The 17,508-nt window shown below is 50.9% G+C and overlaps 1 protein-coding gene across 2 annotated transcripts in view; it reads left to right on the top strand.

Moving 5' to 3' along the window:
• The window catches only part of gpaa1 (glycosylphosphatidylinositol anchor attachment 1), a 69,414-nt gene that overhangs the window by 10,136 nt on the left and 41,770 nt on the right, over positions 1 to 17,508 (top strand). For both annotated transcript variants that reach the window (XM_059971594.1, XM_059971595.1), the window contains exons 2-6: positions 2,429 to 2,556; positions 5,816 to 5,995; positions 10,404 to 10,515; positions 12,391 to 12,535; positions 14,822 to 14,923. In XM_059971594.1, coding sequence (XP_059827577.1) covers positions 2,483 to 2,556; positions 5,816 to 5,995; positions 10,404 to 10,515; positions 12,391 to 12,535; positions 14,822 to 14,923 — 613 coding nt within the window. In that variant the 5' untranslated portion in view covers positions 2,429 to 2,482. The remainder of the gene's footprint in view (positions 1 to 2,428; positions 2,557 to 5,815; positions 5,996 to 10,403; positions 10,516 to 12,390; positions 12,536 to 14,821; positions 14,924 to 17,508) is intronic.

Genomic DNA, 17,508 nt, shown 5'->3' with positions numbered 1-17,508 from the left:
AAAAAATTCATTATTCTATTCTTAATTCGGATATAAAGTTTCATAAGGTCTGGGGACCTTGTATTGAGTATTTTCATAATTTTCCTCTTAATTAAGTTTTTTTTTCAGTCCCTTGCTTTCAGCTCTTTTTTTTTTGGTAGTAGGCATTATTATCTTCTGTTTTCAAGTGTATTTACAGTTTTGGGGGTTTGAATGTTCTGATTTATATTTTCTACATTTTGTTTTGGTTGGTTTGGAGTTTTTTTTTGTTGCAGGGCTTGGGGTGGACACTAACTTTACATGACTTCAACTTGGGTGCTTTCTCAATTATCTTATTTTGTATTATATTACTATTGTATGTTTATCTTGCACTGTACTAATTTTCTACTTTGTTTTTTGGGGTTTTTTTTATTTGTAGTGTTGTAGAAAATGCATTACAGCGTCCATTATTAAGGACCTCCAGCACCCAGGGCGTGCCCCTTTCTCACTGTTATCATCAGGTGGGAGGTACAGAAGCCTGAAGGCACAAGCTCAGCGATTCAGGAACAGCTTCTTCCCCTCTGTTATCCAATTCCTAAATAGACATTGAATCTTTGGACACTACCTCACTTTTTTAAAATACAGTGTTTCTGTTTTTGCATGTTTTTTAATCTATTCAATATACATAATTGTTTACTTGTTTATTTCTTCTTATTATTATGTTTTATTTATTATTTTTTCTCTGCTAGATAACATAGAATAATACAGCACAGTACAGGCCCTTCGGCCCACAATGTTGTACTGACCCTTAAACCCTACTTCCCATATAAACTCCCACCTTAAATTCCTCCATATTGCATTAAACTGCTGCTGCTAGGTTAACAAATTTCACGTCACAGGCTGGTGATAATAAACCTGCTTCTGATTCTGACACACCCACCACTCTCTGAACAAGAATCTGCCTTAAACTTGTGCCCTGTAGTATTTGCCACTGTCACCCTGGGAAAATGATTTTGACCATCAGCACGTCTCATAATTTTATCAGCTTCCCCCCAGCTTCCACTGCTGCCATTCCCTTTCCCTTCAGGGAAGAGGCTATGTAGCATCCACGCCAGGACCACCGGATTCGAAAACAGCCTCTTTCCCCGAGCAGTCAGACTGATCCACACCTTGACTCACTAACCCTGCCCTCCATATCCCCAACCACCAGTACCTTATCATTTTCTGTCAGTCAATAGACAGCACCGCCATTCGCTGTGATCATGGCTGATCATACACAATCAGTACTCCGTTCCTGCCCTCTCCCCATATCCCTTGACCCCGCTATCTATAAGAACTCTATCTAACTCTCTCTTGAATGCATCCAGAGACTTGGCCTCCACTGTCTTCTGGGGCAGAGCATTCCACATATCCGCCACTCTCTGGGTGAAAAAGTTTTTCTGCAACTCTGTTCTAAATGGCCTAACCCTTATTCTTAAACTGTGGCCTCTAGTTCTGGACTCACCCATCAGCGGGAACATGCTTCCTGCCTCCAGCGTGTCCATTCCCTTAATAATCTTATGTCTCAATCAGATCCCCTCTCATCCTTCTAAATTCCAGTGTATACAAACCCAGTCGCTCCAATCTTTCAACATATGACAGTCCCGCCATTCCGGGAATTAACCTTGTGAACCTACGCTGCACTCCCTCAATAACAAGAATGTCCTTCCTCAAATTTGGAGACCAAAACTGTACAGAATACTCCAGGTGGGGTCTCACCAGGGCCCTGTACAGCTGCAGAAGGACCTCTTTACTCCTATACTCAATTCCTCTTGTTATAAAGGCCAGCATGCTATTAGCTTTCTTCACTACCTGCTGTACCTGCATGCTTGCTTTCATTGACTGATGTACAAGAACACCTAGATCTCGTTGTACATCCCCTTTTCCTAACTTGACTCCATTTAGATAGTAATCTGCCTTCCTGTTCTTGCCACCAAAGTGGATAACCTCACATTATCCACATTAAACTGCATCTGTCACCTTATGTCTCGACACTCCTGTGCCTAGTGTCACTTTACAGACGTACAATTTATCAATGTGTAGCACCTGTCTGACGTATTTACATTCATTGTGTTTTTAAATTTCATTATTGTGTTCTTTACTGTTTTTTTCTGTGCTGTGTGGGATCTGGAGTAACAATGATTTCATTCTTGTTCATTGGAAATGGCATTAAGCAATCTTGAATTTTGAATCCAGAGAGAACAACCCAAGTTTGTGCAGCCTCTCGTGCTGGCACATGCCCTCTAATCCAGGCAGCATCCTGGTAAACCTCTTCTGCAGCCTCGACATCCTGTCTGTGGTGGGGTGACCAGAACTGCATGCAGTACTCCAGATACGGTCTAACGAGATACTTGTATAATCGCAGCATGATCACTTGTCTTCTGAACTTGCACAGAGTTGGTTGCTGATAACCTTTTCTGTTCTGTTCCAGGGTGTGAGGTGTGGGATTGAAGCTCCTCACCAACGTCCCAGCTGAGGCAGAAGGATGGGGCTGCTTTCGGACCCGAGCCGCAGGCAAGTCCTGACGGGGCTCGTCACCAAGATGAATGCGCCGCTGTGGTGAGTGCTCAGTGGCTGAGGGGTTCAGAGTCACACAGTTGTTCTGAACACCAATGACTCATTCATACTGACCAAGTTGCCGTTGGGGTGCATGGTAACGTGGCAGTTAAAGCTTCGCTGTACAGCGCCAGTGATCACCATTCAGGTTCTGTTCCCATTGCTGTCTGTGAGGAGTCTGCACGTTCTCCCCCATGGCTGCGGGGCTTTCCCCTGGGTGTTCCTGTTTCCCCCCACAGTCCAGAGGTGTTTGGATTAGGGAGGAGTGGGTGTGCACCAGAACTGTGGCAGCACTTGTGGCCTGAGCATTGCTGATTTAATTTGAGAGAAGACGCATTTCTCTGTATGACAAACCTCTGACAAACGATACATTTCACTGTGTGTTTCAAAGAAGGCTAATGTTTCTCCTTATCTTTTATTTTTCTCTACCCAAGCGAGTCCCATTACCCCTTTCCCACTAAACCTTTCCTGTCCCTCCACCTGTCCAAGTGTCTTTTAAATATTGTTACTGCGCCAGCCTCAAGCACGTCGTCTGGCAGCTCCTTCCTTGCACCCACTGCCCTCTGCGTGGCGAGGTTGGCCCTTGGATTCCCTTTAAATCTTTCCCTTCTCACCCTAGTCTGATGCCCTCCACCCTGGGAAAATGTTTGTGGTCATCCGTTTTATCTCTGCCCCTGAAGATATCACAAACCTCTGTCGGGGCACCCCTCACGACCTTACTCCAGGGAAAAGCCTATCCAGCCTCTGCTGATCTTAAAGATTTACTTGTTTCTTTGGCTTATTTAGACATGGAGAGCGGAACAGGCCCTGTCAGCCCGCTGAGCCTCACTGCCCGGGAACCTCTGATTTAAGCCTAGCCTCATCGCAGAATGGTTTACAATGACTGACTGACTGCTAAGTCTTTGGACTGTGGGACGAAATCGAAACCCACACGAGGGACGCAGAGACTCCTAATAGAGTACGCTGCGTTTGAACTCTGAACGGCGTCGCCCTAAGTTGTAATAGCGTGCTAATCACTACGCTGCCGCTGCGCCCGTAGACAGAGGATTAGTTTTATTTGTTGGACGTATGTTGAAACCTGCAGTGAAATGTGTTGTTTGTGTCTTCGGCCAACACGGTCTGAGGGTATGCCGGGGACAGGCTGCAAGTGTACAACAAAGTAACCCAAACCTGTATGTGGGAGGAGACGCAATGCGAGTACGGGTTAGTCGGTTCATTGATCATGTGAGTGTAATTGGGTGGTGGAAGATCACCGTGCTGCAAGGACCTGTATCTCCTGAAAAATTAAAAATTCAGCACATCATTCGGGGGGATGCTGAGAGAAAATTCTGCGGTATGAGCATGGAATAAGTGTAAGCTAAAAGATCAACATTGGGTTTGTTGAGTCTTACAATGGGAATGATGGGCTGAATAGCTTATGTGTGACAGGATGGTGTGGAGGGAGCTTCACTCTGTATCTGACCCCGGGAGTGTGTGATGGGATGGTGTGGAGGGAGTTTCACTCTGTGTCTGACCCCGGGAGTGTGTGATGGGATAGTGTGGAGGGAGTTTCACTCTATGTCTGACCCCAGGAGTGTGTGATGGGACAGTGTGGGGGGAGCTTCACTCTGTGTCTGACCCCGGGAGTGTGTGATGGGACGGTGTGGAGGGAGTTTCACTCTGTGTCTGACCCTGGGGGTGTGTGATGGGACGGTGTGGAGGGAGCTTCACTCTGTGTCTGACCCCGGGAGTGTGTGATGGGACGGTGTGGACAGAGATTCACTCTGTGTCTGACCCCGGGTGTGTGTGTTGGGACGGTGAGGAGGGAGATTCACTCTGTGTCTGACCCCAGGAGTGTGTGATGGGACGGTGTGGAGGGAATTTCACTCTGTGTCTGACCCCGGGAGTGTGTGATGGGACAGTGTGGAGGGAGATTCACTCTGTGTCTGGCCCCGGGAGTGTGTGATGGGACAGTGTGGAGGGAGTTTCATGGGAGTGTGTGATGGGACAGTTTGGAGGGAGTTTCACTCTGTGTCTGACCCCGGGAGTGTGTGATGGGACAGTGTGGAGGGAGATTCACTCTGTGTCTGACCCCGGGAGTGTGTGATGGGACAGTGGGGAGGGAGATTCACTCTGTGTCTGACCCCGGGAGTGTGTGATGGGATGGTGTGGAGGGAATTTCACACTGTGTCTGACCCCGGGAGTGTGTGTTGGGACGGTGTGGAGGGAGATTCATTCTATGTCTGACCCCGGGAGTGTGTGATGGGACAGTGTGGAGGGAGATTCACTCTGTGTCTGACCCTGGGAGTGTGTGATGGGACAGTGTGGAGGGAGTTTCACTCTGTGTCTGACCCCGGGAGTGTGTGATGGGACAGTGTGGAGGGAGATTCACTCTGTGTCTGACCCCGGGAGTGTGTGATGGGACAGTGTGGAGAGAGATTCACTCTGTGTCTGACCCCGGGAGTGTGTGATGGGACAGTAGGGAGGGAGCTTCACTCTGTGTCTGACCCCGGGAGTGTGTGATGGGACAGTGTGGAGGGAGTTTCATGGGAGTGTGTGATGGGACAGTGGGGAGGGAGATTCACTCTGTGTCTGACCCCGGGAGTGTGTGTTGGGATGGTGTGGAGGGAGATTCATTCTGTGTCTGACCCCAGGAGTGTGTGATGGGACAGTGCGGAGGGAGTTTCACTCTGTGTCTGACCCCGGGAGTGTGTGATGGGACAGTGTGGAGGGAGATTCACTCTGTGTCTGACCCCGGGAGTGTGTGATGGGACAGTGGGGAGGGAGATTCACTCTGTGTCTGACCCCGGGAGTGTGTGATGGAACGGTGTGGAGGGAGTTTCACTCTGTGTCTGACCCCGTGAGTGTGTGATGGGACCGTGTGGAGGGAGATTCACTCTGTGTCTGACCCCGGGGGTGTGTGATGGGACAGTGGGGAGGGAGATTCACTCTGTGTCTGACCCCGGGAGTGTGTGATGTGACGGTGTGGAGGGAGATTCACTCTGTGTCTGACCCCGGGGGTGTGTGATGGGACGTTGTGGAGGGAGTTTCACTCTGTGTCTGACCCTGGGAGTGTGTGACGGGACAGTGGGGAGGGAGTTTCACTCTGTGTCTGACCCTGGGAGTGTGTGATGGGACAGTGTGGAGGGAGTTTCACTCTGTGTCTGACCCCGGGGGTGTGTGATGGGTCTTTGTGCTGGTTGGTAGCTCAACTGGGGACTGCGGGAATGGTTGATGATGAGATCGGATGTTCTGATATCTGTGTCATCTGGTCTCATTTCAGCCTCCTGTGCTACGTGGCAGGCATCGTCTGGTTCCTTGGCCTGGCATTTGAACCCTTCATCCTGCGCATGTACACATCGGAGAATGCCATGGGCTCCACCATGGTGGACGAGAACTTTCTGTTCGGGGACAGGGCGCTCTCGTACGCCCGTGAGTTCTCAGGGCATCGGAAGAGGGCAGGGTAAGGAGGGGGCCATATGGGGGTTGGGGCAATGGAGGACAGCCGTTTGGGGAGGGCAGTAAGGGAGAGAGGGAGGGACTATGCCATTTAGTCATGGCTGTTTTATTATCTTCTCAACCCTATTCTCCTGCCTTCTCCCCATAGCCTTTGATGCCCTAATCAAGGAATTATTCATTTCTATTGACCTCTGCTTTAAATATACCCAGTGACTTAGCCATTACAGTCATCTGTAGTAATAAATTCCACAGATTCACCATTCACTGGCTGAAGAAATTCCTCCAACTCCATTTGTAAAAGGACGCCCCTCTATTCTTAGGCTGTGTCCTCTGGTCCTTGACTCTCCTACCATAAGAAACATTCTCTCCACAGAGAGCATAGAGAGAGTGAAAAGGGGGTGGACAGGGTGGAGAGGGGGGGAGAGGATTGTGGTTGGTAAGTTGATGGAAAAGATCTTGAGAGGTAGGATTTATAAACATTTGGAGAGGCATAATGTGATTGGGAATAGTCAGCATGGCTTTGTCAAAGGCAGGTCATACCTTATGAGCCTGGTTCAGTTTTTGAGGATGTGACATTGATGAAGGAAGAGCAGTAGATATAGTGTATATGGATTTCAGTAAGACATTTGATAAGGTACCCCATGCAAGGCTTATTGAGAAAGTAAGGAGGCATGGGATCCAAGGAGACATTGGTTTGTAGATCCAGAACTGGCTTGCCCACAGAAGGCAAAGAGTGGTTGTAGTCGGGCCATATTCTGCATGGAGATCGGTCACCAGTGGTGTGCCTCAGGGATCTGTTCTGGGACCCTTACTCTTCGTGATTTTTATAAATGACCTGGATGAGGAAGTGGGTTAGTAAAACACAAAGGCTCAAAGGCACAAAGGGTCAAACACAAAGGCTGGGGGTGTTGTGGACAGTGTGGAAAGTTGTCAGAGGTTACAGCGGGACATTGATAGGATGCAAAACTGGGCTGAGAAGTGGCAGGTGGAGCTCAGCTCATCTGTGAGGTGGTTCATTTTGGTAGGTCAAATATGATGGCAGAATATAGTATTAATGGTCAGACTCTTGGCAGTGTGGAGGATCAGAGGGATCTTGGGGTCTGAGTCCATAGGACACTCAAAGCTGGTATGCAGGTTGACTGTGTGGTTAAGAAGGCATTGGTGTATTGGCCTTCATCAACCGTGGGATTGAGTTTAAGAGGTGAGTGGTAGTGACAGGGGACTCAGTAGACAGGGCAACAGACAGGAGATTCTATGGGTGTGAACAGGACACCTGGATGGGATGTTGCCTCCCAGGTGCCAGGGTCGGGGATGTGAGGAAGGTTTTCAGAGGGATCTGGACCAGCTGGAAAAATGGCAGATGGAGTTTAATACAGACAAGTGTGAGGTATTGCACTTTGGAAGGAAAAACCAAGGTAGAACATACAAGGTAAATGGTAGGACACTGAGGAGTGCAGTAGAACAGAGGGATCTAGGAATACAGATACAAAATTCCCTAAAAGTGGCATCACATGTAGATAGGGTAGTAAAGAGAGCTTTCGGTACATTGGCATTTATAAATCAAAGCACTTCAGCGGGTCATCTCTAGCATGTAATGAGGTTACAAGTAGGATAGATAAAGGGGATGTTGTATATTGACAAGGTGCCACACATGAGGCTGCTTAGCAAGTTGAGGGCCCATGGTATTACAGGAAGGCGACTAGCATGGTTAGAGCATTGGCTGATCAGTAAGAGGCAGCAAATGCGAATAAAAGGATCCTTTTCCTGTTGGCTGCCTGTGACTAGTGGTGCTCTGTAGGGGTTGGTGTTGGGACCACTTCTTTTTATGCTGTATATCAATGATTTAGATGATTGCGTAGATGGCTTTGTTGCCAAGTTTGCAGATGATATGAAGATTGGTGGAGGGGAAGGTAGTGTTTAGGAAACAGATAGGATGCAGAAGGACTTAGATAGATTGGGAGAATGGGCAAGAAAGTGGCAAATGAAACATAATATTGGAAAATGCATGGTCATACTCTTTGGTAGTAGAAATAAATGTGCAGACTGTTTTCTAAATGGGGAGAAAATCCAAAAATCTAAGATGCAAGAGGACTTGGGAGTCTTTGTGCAGAACACCCTGAAGGTTAACTTGCAGGCAGAGTCAGTGGTGAGGAAGGCAAATGCAACGTTAACATTCATTTCAAGAGGTCTAGAATACAAGAGCAGGGATGTGATGCTGAGGCTTTATAAGGCACTAGTGAGGCCTCACCTTGAGTAGTGTGAACAGTTTTGGGCTCCTCATCTAAGAAAAGGTGGGCTGGTATTGGAGATGGTCCAGAGGAGTTCACAAGGATGATTCCAGGAATGAAAGGGTTATCATACGAGGGACTTTTGATGGCTCTGGGCCTGTACTCACTAGAATTCAGGATGACGGGGGAATCTCATTGAAACCTTCTGAATGTTGAAAGGCCTGGAAAGAGCAGTTGTGGATATGTTTCTCATGGTGGGTGTGCCTTGGACAAGAAGTCACAGCCTCAGGATAGAGGGTTGTCCATTTAAAACAGTTGCAGAGAAATTTCTTCAGCCAGTGAGTGGTGAATTTGTGTAATTCATTACCACAGACAGCTGTGGAGGCCAGGTCATAAGGCAGAGATTGTTACAGGGAGAAGGCTGGGGAGTGGGTCTGAGGAAGGGAAAATCAGCCGTGATTGAGTGGCGGAGCAGACTCCATGGGCCAGAAGGCCTAATTCTGCTCCAATGTTTTATAGTCTTATTATCTTAAAAACAAGCATTCCATAAACCTTCTTAGCCACCTCACTGACCTGAGTAGCTACTTTCAAGGAACTATGAACTTGGATCCCAAGACCTCTCTTGCCCTTAGCTGTGTGATGTCTTCTTGCATTTGCCTAACTGAGGTGCAACACCTCACATTTATCTGGGTTAAACTCCATCTGCCATTTCTCACCCCATATCTGCAGCTGATCTGCATCAGGCCAGTCTTCTACACCATCCACAACTCCACCAGTCTTGGTATCATCTGCAAATTTACTAACCCACCCATCTGCATTTCCATCCAGGTGATTTATATATATGACGAACAACACAGGTCCCAGCTCAGATCCCTGCAAATCTCCACTAGTTACAGACCTCCCCTCGAATGAATCATGGACTGAAACCAGAACTGGGGAGGAAGGGACCAGAAGCCAGAATGAGTGGGGGAGGGGGAAGGAGGGCAAGGTGACAGGTGAGGGGGAAGGTGAAACACGAGGAAATCTGCAGATGCTGGGAATTCAAACAACACACACAAAATGCTGGTGGAACACAGCAGGCCAGGCAGCATCTATAGGGAGAAGCGCAGTCAACGTTTCGGGCCGAGACCCTTTGCAGGGGGAAGGTGGGTGGGTAGGGGAGAGGGGAAGGAGTACAGCTGGCAGGTGACAAGTGAGAGCAGGTGGGAGAGAGGAATGAAGTGAGAACACAAAGTACACTGCAGATGCTGTGGTCAGATCCACACGTACAAACAAGCTGGATGAACTCAGCAGGTCGGGCAGCATCCATTGAAATGATCAGTCAAAATGAGCAATGAAGTGAGAAGCTGGGAGATGATGGGTGGAAAAGGTTACGGGCTGAAGAAGGAGGGGGAATCCACAGGGAGGGAACTAAAGGGAGGTGAGGTGAGAGGGGAGCCAGAATGGGGAATGGGAAAAGAGAGAAGCAGAGAGGCAGAGGAATTACCAGAAGGTAGAAAAATCAATCTTCATGTCATCAGGTTGGAGAATACTCAGAGGGAATATAAGGTGTTGACCCTCCAAGCCGAAAGTGGCCTCATCATGGCAGGCTGAAGATACCCACATTGGAAGTGGGTGTGGGTTACTCTGTGTGTCAGTGGATGATGGTGTGTTGGTACAGTGTGTGTGTGAGATTGTGTGTGTGGTGTGTGAGTGTGTGTTCAGAGAGTCCGTGTGATGTGTGTGTGGGGGTGTGTGTGCATGTGTGTGTGTGTCTGTGGGGGGGTGTGAGTGTGTGTTTGCGAGTGTGTGTGTGTGTGTGTGTGTGTGTGTGTGGGGTGTGAGTGTGTGGATAGCTGACTGTGTGTGTGTGTGTGTATGAGAGAGTCTGTGTGAGTGTGTGTGTGGGGTGTGTGTGTGTGTGCGCATGTGTGTGGGGGGTGTGAGTGTGTGTGAGTGTGTGTGGGATGTGTGCGTGCGTGTGTGTGGGTGTGCACGTGTGTGTGTGTGGGGGTGTGCGCGCGTGTGCGTGTGTGTGGGGGGGGGTGTGTGTGTGAGAGAGAGTCCGTGTGATGCGTGTCTGTGTGTGTGTGCACGTGTGAGAGGAGGTGTCTCCATCCATTCTGTGAACATTCAGGGTTTCTGCTGCAGTCTTTGTTAACAGTGTGTGGGTCACTCACTGACACTGGCTCTCCCTTCTCTCAGTGGCATGCCCGTCGACTGGCTGCTGAAGACCATGACCGGCCTGGGACTGGAGACACACACCCACAGCTTCTCCCGCACCCTGCCCTTCCCGGATGAGATCCGCGAGAGATATGTAAGTGGCAGACCGATGCATAATCATAAAAAGCTACAAATTTTAATATCGTATGTAAAAAATTAAATGAAATTAAATATGTCATGGAAAAAGGGGGAATACATAGTGAGGTAGTGTTCATGGGTTCATTGTCCATTCAGAAATCTGATGGCAGAGGGGAAGAAGCTGGTCCTGAATCACTGAGTGTGTGTCTTCAGACCCCTGTACCTCCTCCTTGATGGTAGCAGTGAGAAGAGGGCATGTCCTGGGTGATGGGGTCCTTTTTGAAGCATAACCTTTTGAAGATGCTGTCCTTGCTGTGGAGGCTGGTGCCCACGATGGAGCTGACTGAGTTTTCAACTCTCTGCAGCTTTTTCCAATCTTGTCCAGTGGCCCGTCTGTAACAGTTAGAAAGCTCTCCGTGATATATTGTGGACATTTCTGGGAGTCTTTCATGACATCAAATCTGTTCAAACTCCTAATGAAATTCAGCATGGCCAGTATTGTGGCAGGGAGCGGAGAGTCACCTCCTTTGAACTGCTGTAGTTTATGTGGTGAAGCTGTTTTGCCCAGGGTGGGAGAGTTACTGGTACAACCAGGCAGATTTGCCCTGCGACCCAGCCTAGGTTTCCATCTGTGATGGATATTGGACGGCAGCTTGGATTTTCCCACACCGCTTCGACGGGCGTGGAGAAATTCCATGAACTTACACAGTGTGTGTGCACTGCTTCCCCCTGTGATTTGATCCTTGTCTGCAAGGAGTTTGTATGTTCTCCCCATGATCGTGCAGGTTTCCCCAGGCGCTCTGGTTTCCTCCCCAAGCCCAAGGATGTATCTGTTAATCAATTGTGCAGTGTAAATGGGTGGCGCTGGCTCGTTGGGCCAAATGACCTGTTACTGTGCTAAAATCCACGTGGTTCACCGAAAACTCCCATCAACAGGCAAGGTAGCTGTAAGATCTGGGATCGATTCCTGCTGCTGTCTCTACGTTCTCCCGTGACCGTGTGTGTTCCCTCCCACATTCAGAGACGTACTGGTTAGGGTTAATGAGTAGTGGGCTTGCTGTGTTGGCATCAGGAGCATGGCGAACCTTGTACATCTCCAGACTGTTACAAACTACACATTTCACTGTATGTTTGGATGTGTGTGCGACAAGTAAAATTAATCCCTCTGCCTGTATGAGCTCCGTACCGCTCCCTTCCCTGCACTTTCCTGGTGGTCTAAATGCCACTGTCATTTCAGCTCAGCTCCCCTGCCCGAGTCTTGCAGACGGCCAGCACTAAACGATGAGCTGCTCCTCGTTCCTGTGTTACACAGCTGTCTGTTCTGGGGTGGCTGGAGTGACCAGCTGCCTCACTGTCACTGTCCATAGCAGCTGTAATGCACAAACTATGCTGGAGGAACTCAACATGGACGGAACGAATAAACAGTCGACTTTTCTGGCCAAAAGTCTGTCTTGATAAAGGTCTTGACCCAAAACATTGACTGTTTATTAATTTCCATAGATGCTTCCTGGCCTGCTGAGTTCCTCCAGTGTTTTGTGTGTGTTGCTCTGGATTTCCAGCATCTGCAGACTCTCATGTATTTAGGAGCAATATTATACCATTCGGCCCATCGAGTCCGCTCTGACATTCCATCATGGCTGACTTATTATCTCTCAACCCCATTCTCCTGCCTTCTCCCTGTAACCTTTGACACCCTGACTCATCAAGAACCCATCACCCTCTGCTTTAAATACACCCAATGTCTTTGGCAATGAGTTCCACAGATTCACCACGCTCTGTTGGTGAGGAGGGGTGTCTAACAGTGAGGTGCTCCACCCCACGATGTTTCACTTTTCGTTTTGCCGTCCGTTTGCATTCACTGCTCATTACAACCTTTCCGTCTGTATCACAGATGGTGAAGGGCACTAACGTCTATGGCATCCTGCGGGCTTCCAGGGCAGCGAGCACCGAGTCCATCGTCCTCAGCACCCCTGTTCAAACAAAGTACAACAGCCAAGCCGCAGGGCTGCTCCTCGCCCTGGCTTCCTACTTCCGAGGTGAGGGGTCTGCAACGGTTAACATGATGACCCTGGCACTGTGTGATGGGACGGTGTGGAGGGAGTTTCACTCTGTGTCTGACCCCGGGGGTGTGTGATGGGACAGTGTGGAGGGAGTTTCACTCTGTGTCTGACCCTGGGAGTGTGTGATGGGACAGTGTGGAGGGAGTTTCACTCTGTGTCTGACCCTGGGAGTGTGTGATGGGACAGTGTGGAGGGAGTTTCACTCTGTGTCTGACCCCTGAAGTGTGTGATGGGACGGTGTGGAGGGAGTTTCACTCTGTGTCTGACCCCGGGAGTGTGTGATGGGACAGTGTGGAGGGAGATTCACTCTGTTTCTGACCCCAGGAGAGTGTGTTGGGGTGATGAAAGTACAGACCCAGAGCCATCAAACTCTCCTCATATGACAGGCCTTTCAGTCCTAGAATTATTTTCCTGAACCTCCTCTGAACTGTGAACACATCCTCTCTCGGATAGGGGCCTCAGAACTGCTCACTGTTGCCTTACGACGCCTTGGCATTGCGCCCTTTCATTTATATTCCAGACTTCTGGAAATAAAAGCTGACATGGCATTCGCGCTCCTCACCACCGACTCAAGCTGCAAATGAACCTTTAGGGTAATGGTCGCCAACCTGTCGATCTTTGAGGCTTTCCCAGTTGATTCCAAAAAAAAATGAAAAATAAATACACAAATACTGTTGAGAGATTGTTTCCGAGTTGCAGGGTTTTAGTTCCGTTCTTTCTGCCCAGTGTGCATGTGTGTAGCTCCCCCGCCACGCACTGCAGTGTACTTCAGTGGTCCCCAACCACCGGGCCATGAGGAAACCATATGAGTCAGCTGCACCTTTCCTGTCCAGCCCACTGTTGAACTTGAATGCACTCAAGGTCAGCAGTCGCCTAAACGCAGTGATACCCTCGCGCCAGGGATCACTTGTTGGCCTCGGGTAACTGGCAGGAAGTGCCGATGCTACTAGCCCGGAGCACGAACAGATGGGTTCCGCCTCTAAACCTGTTTAGCACACCGAATGTTCATGGGGAACCTGGTGCTAATTCGGGCTCCGGGTTTCGTAATTATCAGAGCAGCTAATGTGCTGCGATCTACTGAAACAAACTTTAGTCAGCTGATATACCCTCCGGGGGGTGGGGGGGAGCTTGCCCTGTCACACTCCTCACTCGGTCGGTCGCTCTCTCCGGACTGCAACCAGTGCCACAGGACCTCCGGCCCTGACCTTGTCCTCTCACCCCACCCACCCACGACCAGCCGCACCTGGCCAAGGCATCTGGCAGCGGGCGGGAGGCACCCCGCACTCAAAGACAAACCCGTTGAGTTTTTTCAGCGAAAAAAACATGAGCAGCACAGGACAGAAGCTAAGTGCCGAGAGCCGTGAAAACTAAATTGCGGAACACACTGGACATGAGGAACCTGCTTCGAGTATCGCTGTATTCCGGTCGTGTTTAACACCTCCCCACCCCCCCACCCCCCCCGCCGTTGGCCGGTCCGCAAGAATATTGTCAATATTAAACTGGTCCGCGGTGCAATAAAGGGTGGGTACCCCTGGTGTTTATACATTATTTCTACTTCCGGGTTGTGGGGTTTTACTGTCCTGGTGCGCATGCGTTTAACTAATTGATCTGGGGTTGATCTTGCCTTTTACTAAGGCAGAGGTAGGGGATCTTGGGCTTAAAAAGGTTGGTGACCACTACTTTAGGGAATCCTTCACAATTTGTACCTCAGCTTTTGAGTTTTCTCCCCATTTAGAAAATAGTCTACATCTTTATTCCTTCTACCAAAGTGCGAGACTGTTCCCTTCCCCACGCTGTATTCCACCTGCCATTTCTTTGCCCATTCTCCAAATCTGTCCAATTCCTTATGCAAACTCCCTGCTTCCTTAACGCTACCTGTCTATTTATCTTTGTATCTTCTGCAAACCTGGCCACAAAGCTATTGATTCCATCATCCAAATCATTGACATATAATGTAAAAAGAAGTGGTCCCAAACCCAGTAGTCAGTGGCAGGTAATCAGAGAAAGCTCCCTTCATTCCCACTCTTTGTCTCCTGCCAGTGCTCTGTCCATGCTAGTAAACTTCCTGTTGAGATGGGAATCCTGATGCTGGTTTCTCTGTAATGTTCCAACATGCATTTTGTGTTAGAGTTCTGTGGATGCTCCAACGAGCACCGAACGTGCGGATGATGCAGGTAATTTGCCCAATGCCCTGGCTCTGATACCAGGATCTCTGGTCATCGGTCCTCAGGCGCTAATCAGCAGTCTCCGTTCTCCCCACAGGTCAGATCTACTGGGCTAAGGACATCATTTTCCTCTTCAATGAGCACGACATGATTGGCATGGAGGCATGGCTCGAGGCCTACCATGACGTCAACGTCACAGGTCAGCACCAGATATTTTTGTAGCTCTCTTCCTCTCCACAGCCTGTCCGGGGGTTTCATTCTCCACGATCAAGTGTGGGAAGTTGCTGTGCTGAAAAAGGTAGGCCCATTTGAGGTGTGACCCTCCCTCAATACCACCCCTCCCACAGTGTGACCCTCCCTCAATACCACCCCTCCCACAGTGACCCTTCCTCAGTACCACCCCCCAGTGTGAATCTCCCTCGGTACCACCCCTCCCAGTGTGACCCCCCCCAATACCACCCCTGCCACAGTGTGACCCTCCCTCAGTACCACTCCTCCCACAGTGTGACACTCCCTCAGTACTGCCCCTCCGACAGTGTCACCCTCCCTCAGTACCACCCTCCCACAGTGTGACCTTCCCTCAATACCACCCCTTCCACAGTGTGACCCTCCCTCAGTACCACCCCTCCCACAGTGACCCTCCCTCAATACCACCCCTCCCACAGTGACCCTCCCTCAGTACCACCCCTCCCACAGTGACCCTCCCTCAGTACTGCCCCTCCCACAGTGTGACCCTCCCTCGTACCGCCCCTCCCACAGTGTGACCATCCCTCAGTACTGCCCATCCCATAGTGTGACCATCCCTTGGTACCTCCCCTCCCACAGTGTGACCCTCCCTCAGTACTACCCCTCCCACAATGACCCTCCCTCAATGCCACCCCTCCCACAGTGCGACCCTCCCTCAGTACTGCCCCTCGCACAGTGACTGTCCTTCAATGCCACCCCTCCCACAGTGTGACCCTCCCTCGTACTGCCCCTCCCACACTGTGACCCTCCCTCAGTACTGCCCCTCCCACAGTGACCGTCCCTCAATACCACCCCTCCCACAGTGTGACTCTCCCTCAATATCACCCCTCCCTCGGTATCACCCCTCCCACAGTGTGATCCTCCCTCAGTACTACCCCCCCACAGTGTGACCCTCCCTCAATACCACCCCTCCCACAGTGTGACCCTCCCTCAGTACCACCCCTCCCACAGTGTGACCATCCCTCAGTACCACCCCCCAGTGTGAATCTCCCTCAGTAGCACCCCTCCCAATGTGTCACCCTCCCTCAGTACAGTCCCTCTCACAGTGTGACCATCCCTCAGTACCGCCCCTCCCATAGTGTGACCCTCCCTTGGTACCTCCCCTCCCACAATGACCCTCCCTCAATGCCACCCCTCCCACAGTGTGACCCTCCCTCGTACTGCCCCTCCCACACTGTGACTCTCCCTCAGTACTGCCCCTCCCACAGTGACCGTCCCTCAATACCACCCCTCCCACAGTGTGACTCTCCCTCAATACCACCCCTCCCTCGGTATCACCCCTCCCACAGTGATCCTCCCTCAGTACTACCCCCCCCAAAGTGTGACCCTCCCTCAATACCACCCCTCCCACAGTGTGACCCTCCCTCAGTACCACCCCTCCCACAGTGTGACCATCCCTCAGTACCACCCCTCCCACAGTGTGACCATCCCTCAGTACCACCCCCCAGTGTGAATCTCCCTCAGTAGCACCCCTCCCAATGTGTCACCCTCCCTCAGTACAGTCCCTCTCACAGTGTGACCATCCCTCAGTACCGCCCCTCCCATAGTGTGACCCTCCCTTGGTACCTCCCCTCCCACAATGTGACCCTCCCTCAGTACTACCCCTCCCACAATGACCCTCCCTCAATGCCACCCCTCCCACAGTGCGACCCTCCCTCAGTACTGCCCCTCGCACAGTGACCGTCCTTCAATGCCACCCCTCCCACAGTGTGACCCTTCCTCGTACTGTCCCTCCCACACTGTGACCCTCCCTCAGTACTGCCCCTCCCACAGTGACCGTCCCTCAATACCACCCCTCCCACAGTGTGACTCTCCCTCAATACCACCCCTCCCTCGGTATCACCCCTCCCACAGTGTGATCCTCCCTCAGTACTACCCCCCCACAGTGTGACCCTCCCTCAATACCACCCCTCCCACAGTGTGACCCTCCCTCAGTACCACCCCTCCCACAGTGTGACCATCCCTCAGTACCACCCCCCAGTGTGAATCTCCCTCAGTAGCACCCCTCCCTCAGTACAGTCCCTCTCACAGTGTGACCATCCCTCAGTACCGCCCCTCCCATAGTGTGACCCTCCCTTGGTACCTCCCCTCCCACAGTGTGACCCTCCCTCAGTACCACCCCTGCCACAGTGTGACCCTCCCTCAGTACTACCCCCCCACAGTGACCCTCCCTCAGTACCACCCCTCCCACAGTGACCCTCCCTCAATGCCACCCCTCCCTCAGTACTGCCCCTCGCACAGTGACCGTCCCTCAATGCCACCCCTCGCACAGTGACTGTCCTTCAGTTCCGCCCCTCCCACAGTGAGACCCTCCCTCAGCACCTCCCCTCCCACAGTGTGACCCTCCCTCAGTACCACCCCTCCCACAGTGTGACCCTCCCTCGGTACCGCCCCTCCCACAGTGAGACCCTCCCTCAGCAACTCCCCTCCCACAGTGTGACCCTCCCTCAGTACCTCCCCTCCCACAGTGTGACCCTAACCCTCAGTACCACCCCCCAGTGTGAGACCCTCCCTCAGTGTGTGTCCTTGCCCATGGTG

Source organism: Hypanus sabinus, chromosome 6 (genome assembly GCF_030144855.1).
Source record: "Hypanus sabinus isolate sHypSab1 chromosome 6, sHypSab1.hap1, whole genome shotgun sequence".
NCBI classification, from domain to species: Eukaryota; Metazoa; Chordata; class Chondrichthyes; order Myliobatiformes; family Dasyatidae; genus Hypanus; species Hypanus sabinus.
Note: the sequence above shows the minus strand (reverse complement) of the source record. Positions and strands in the feature narration are given on the sequence as shown.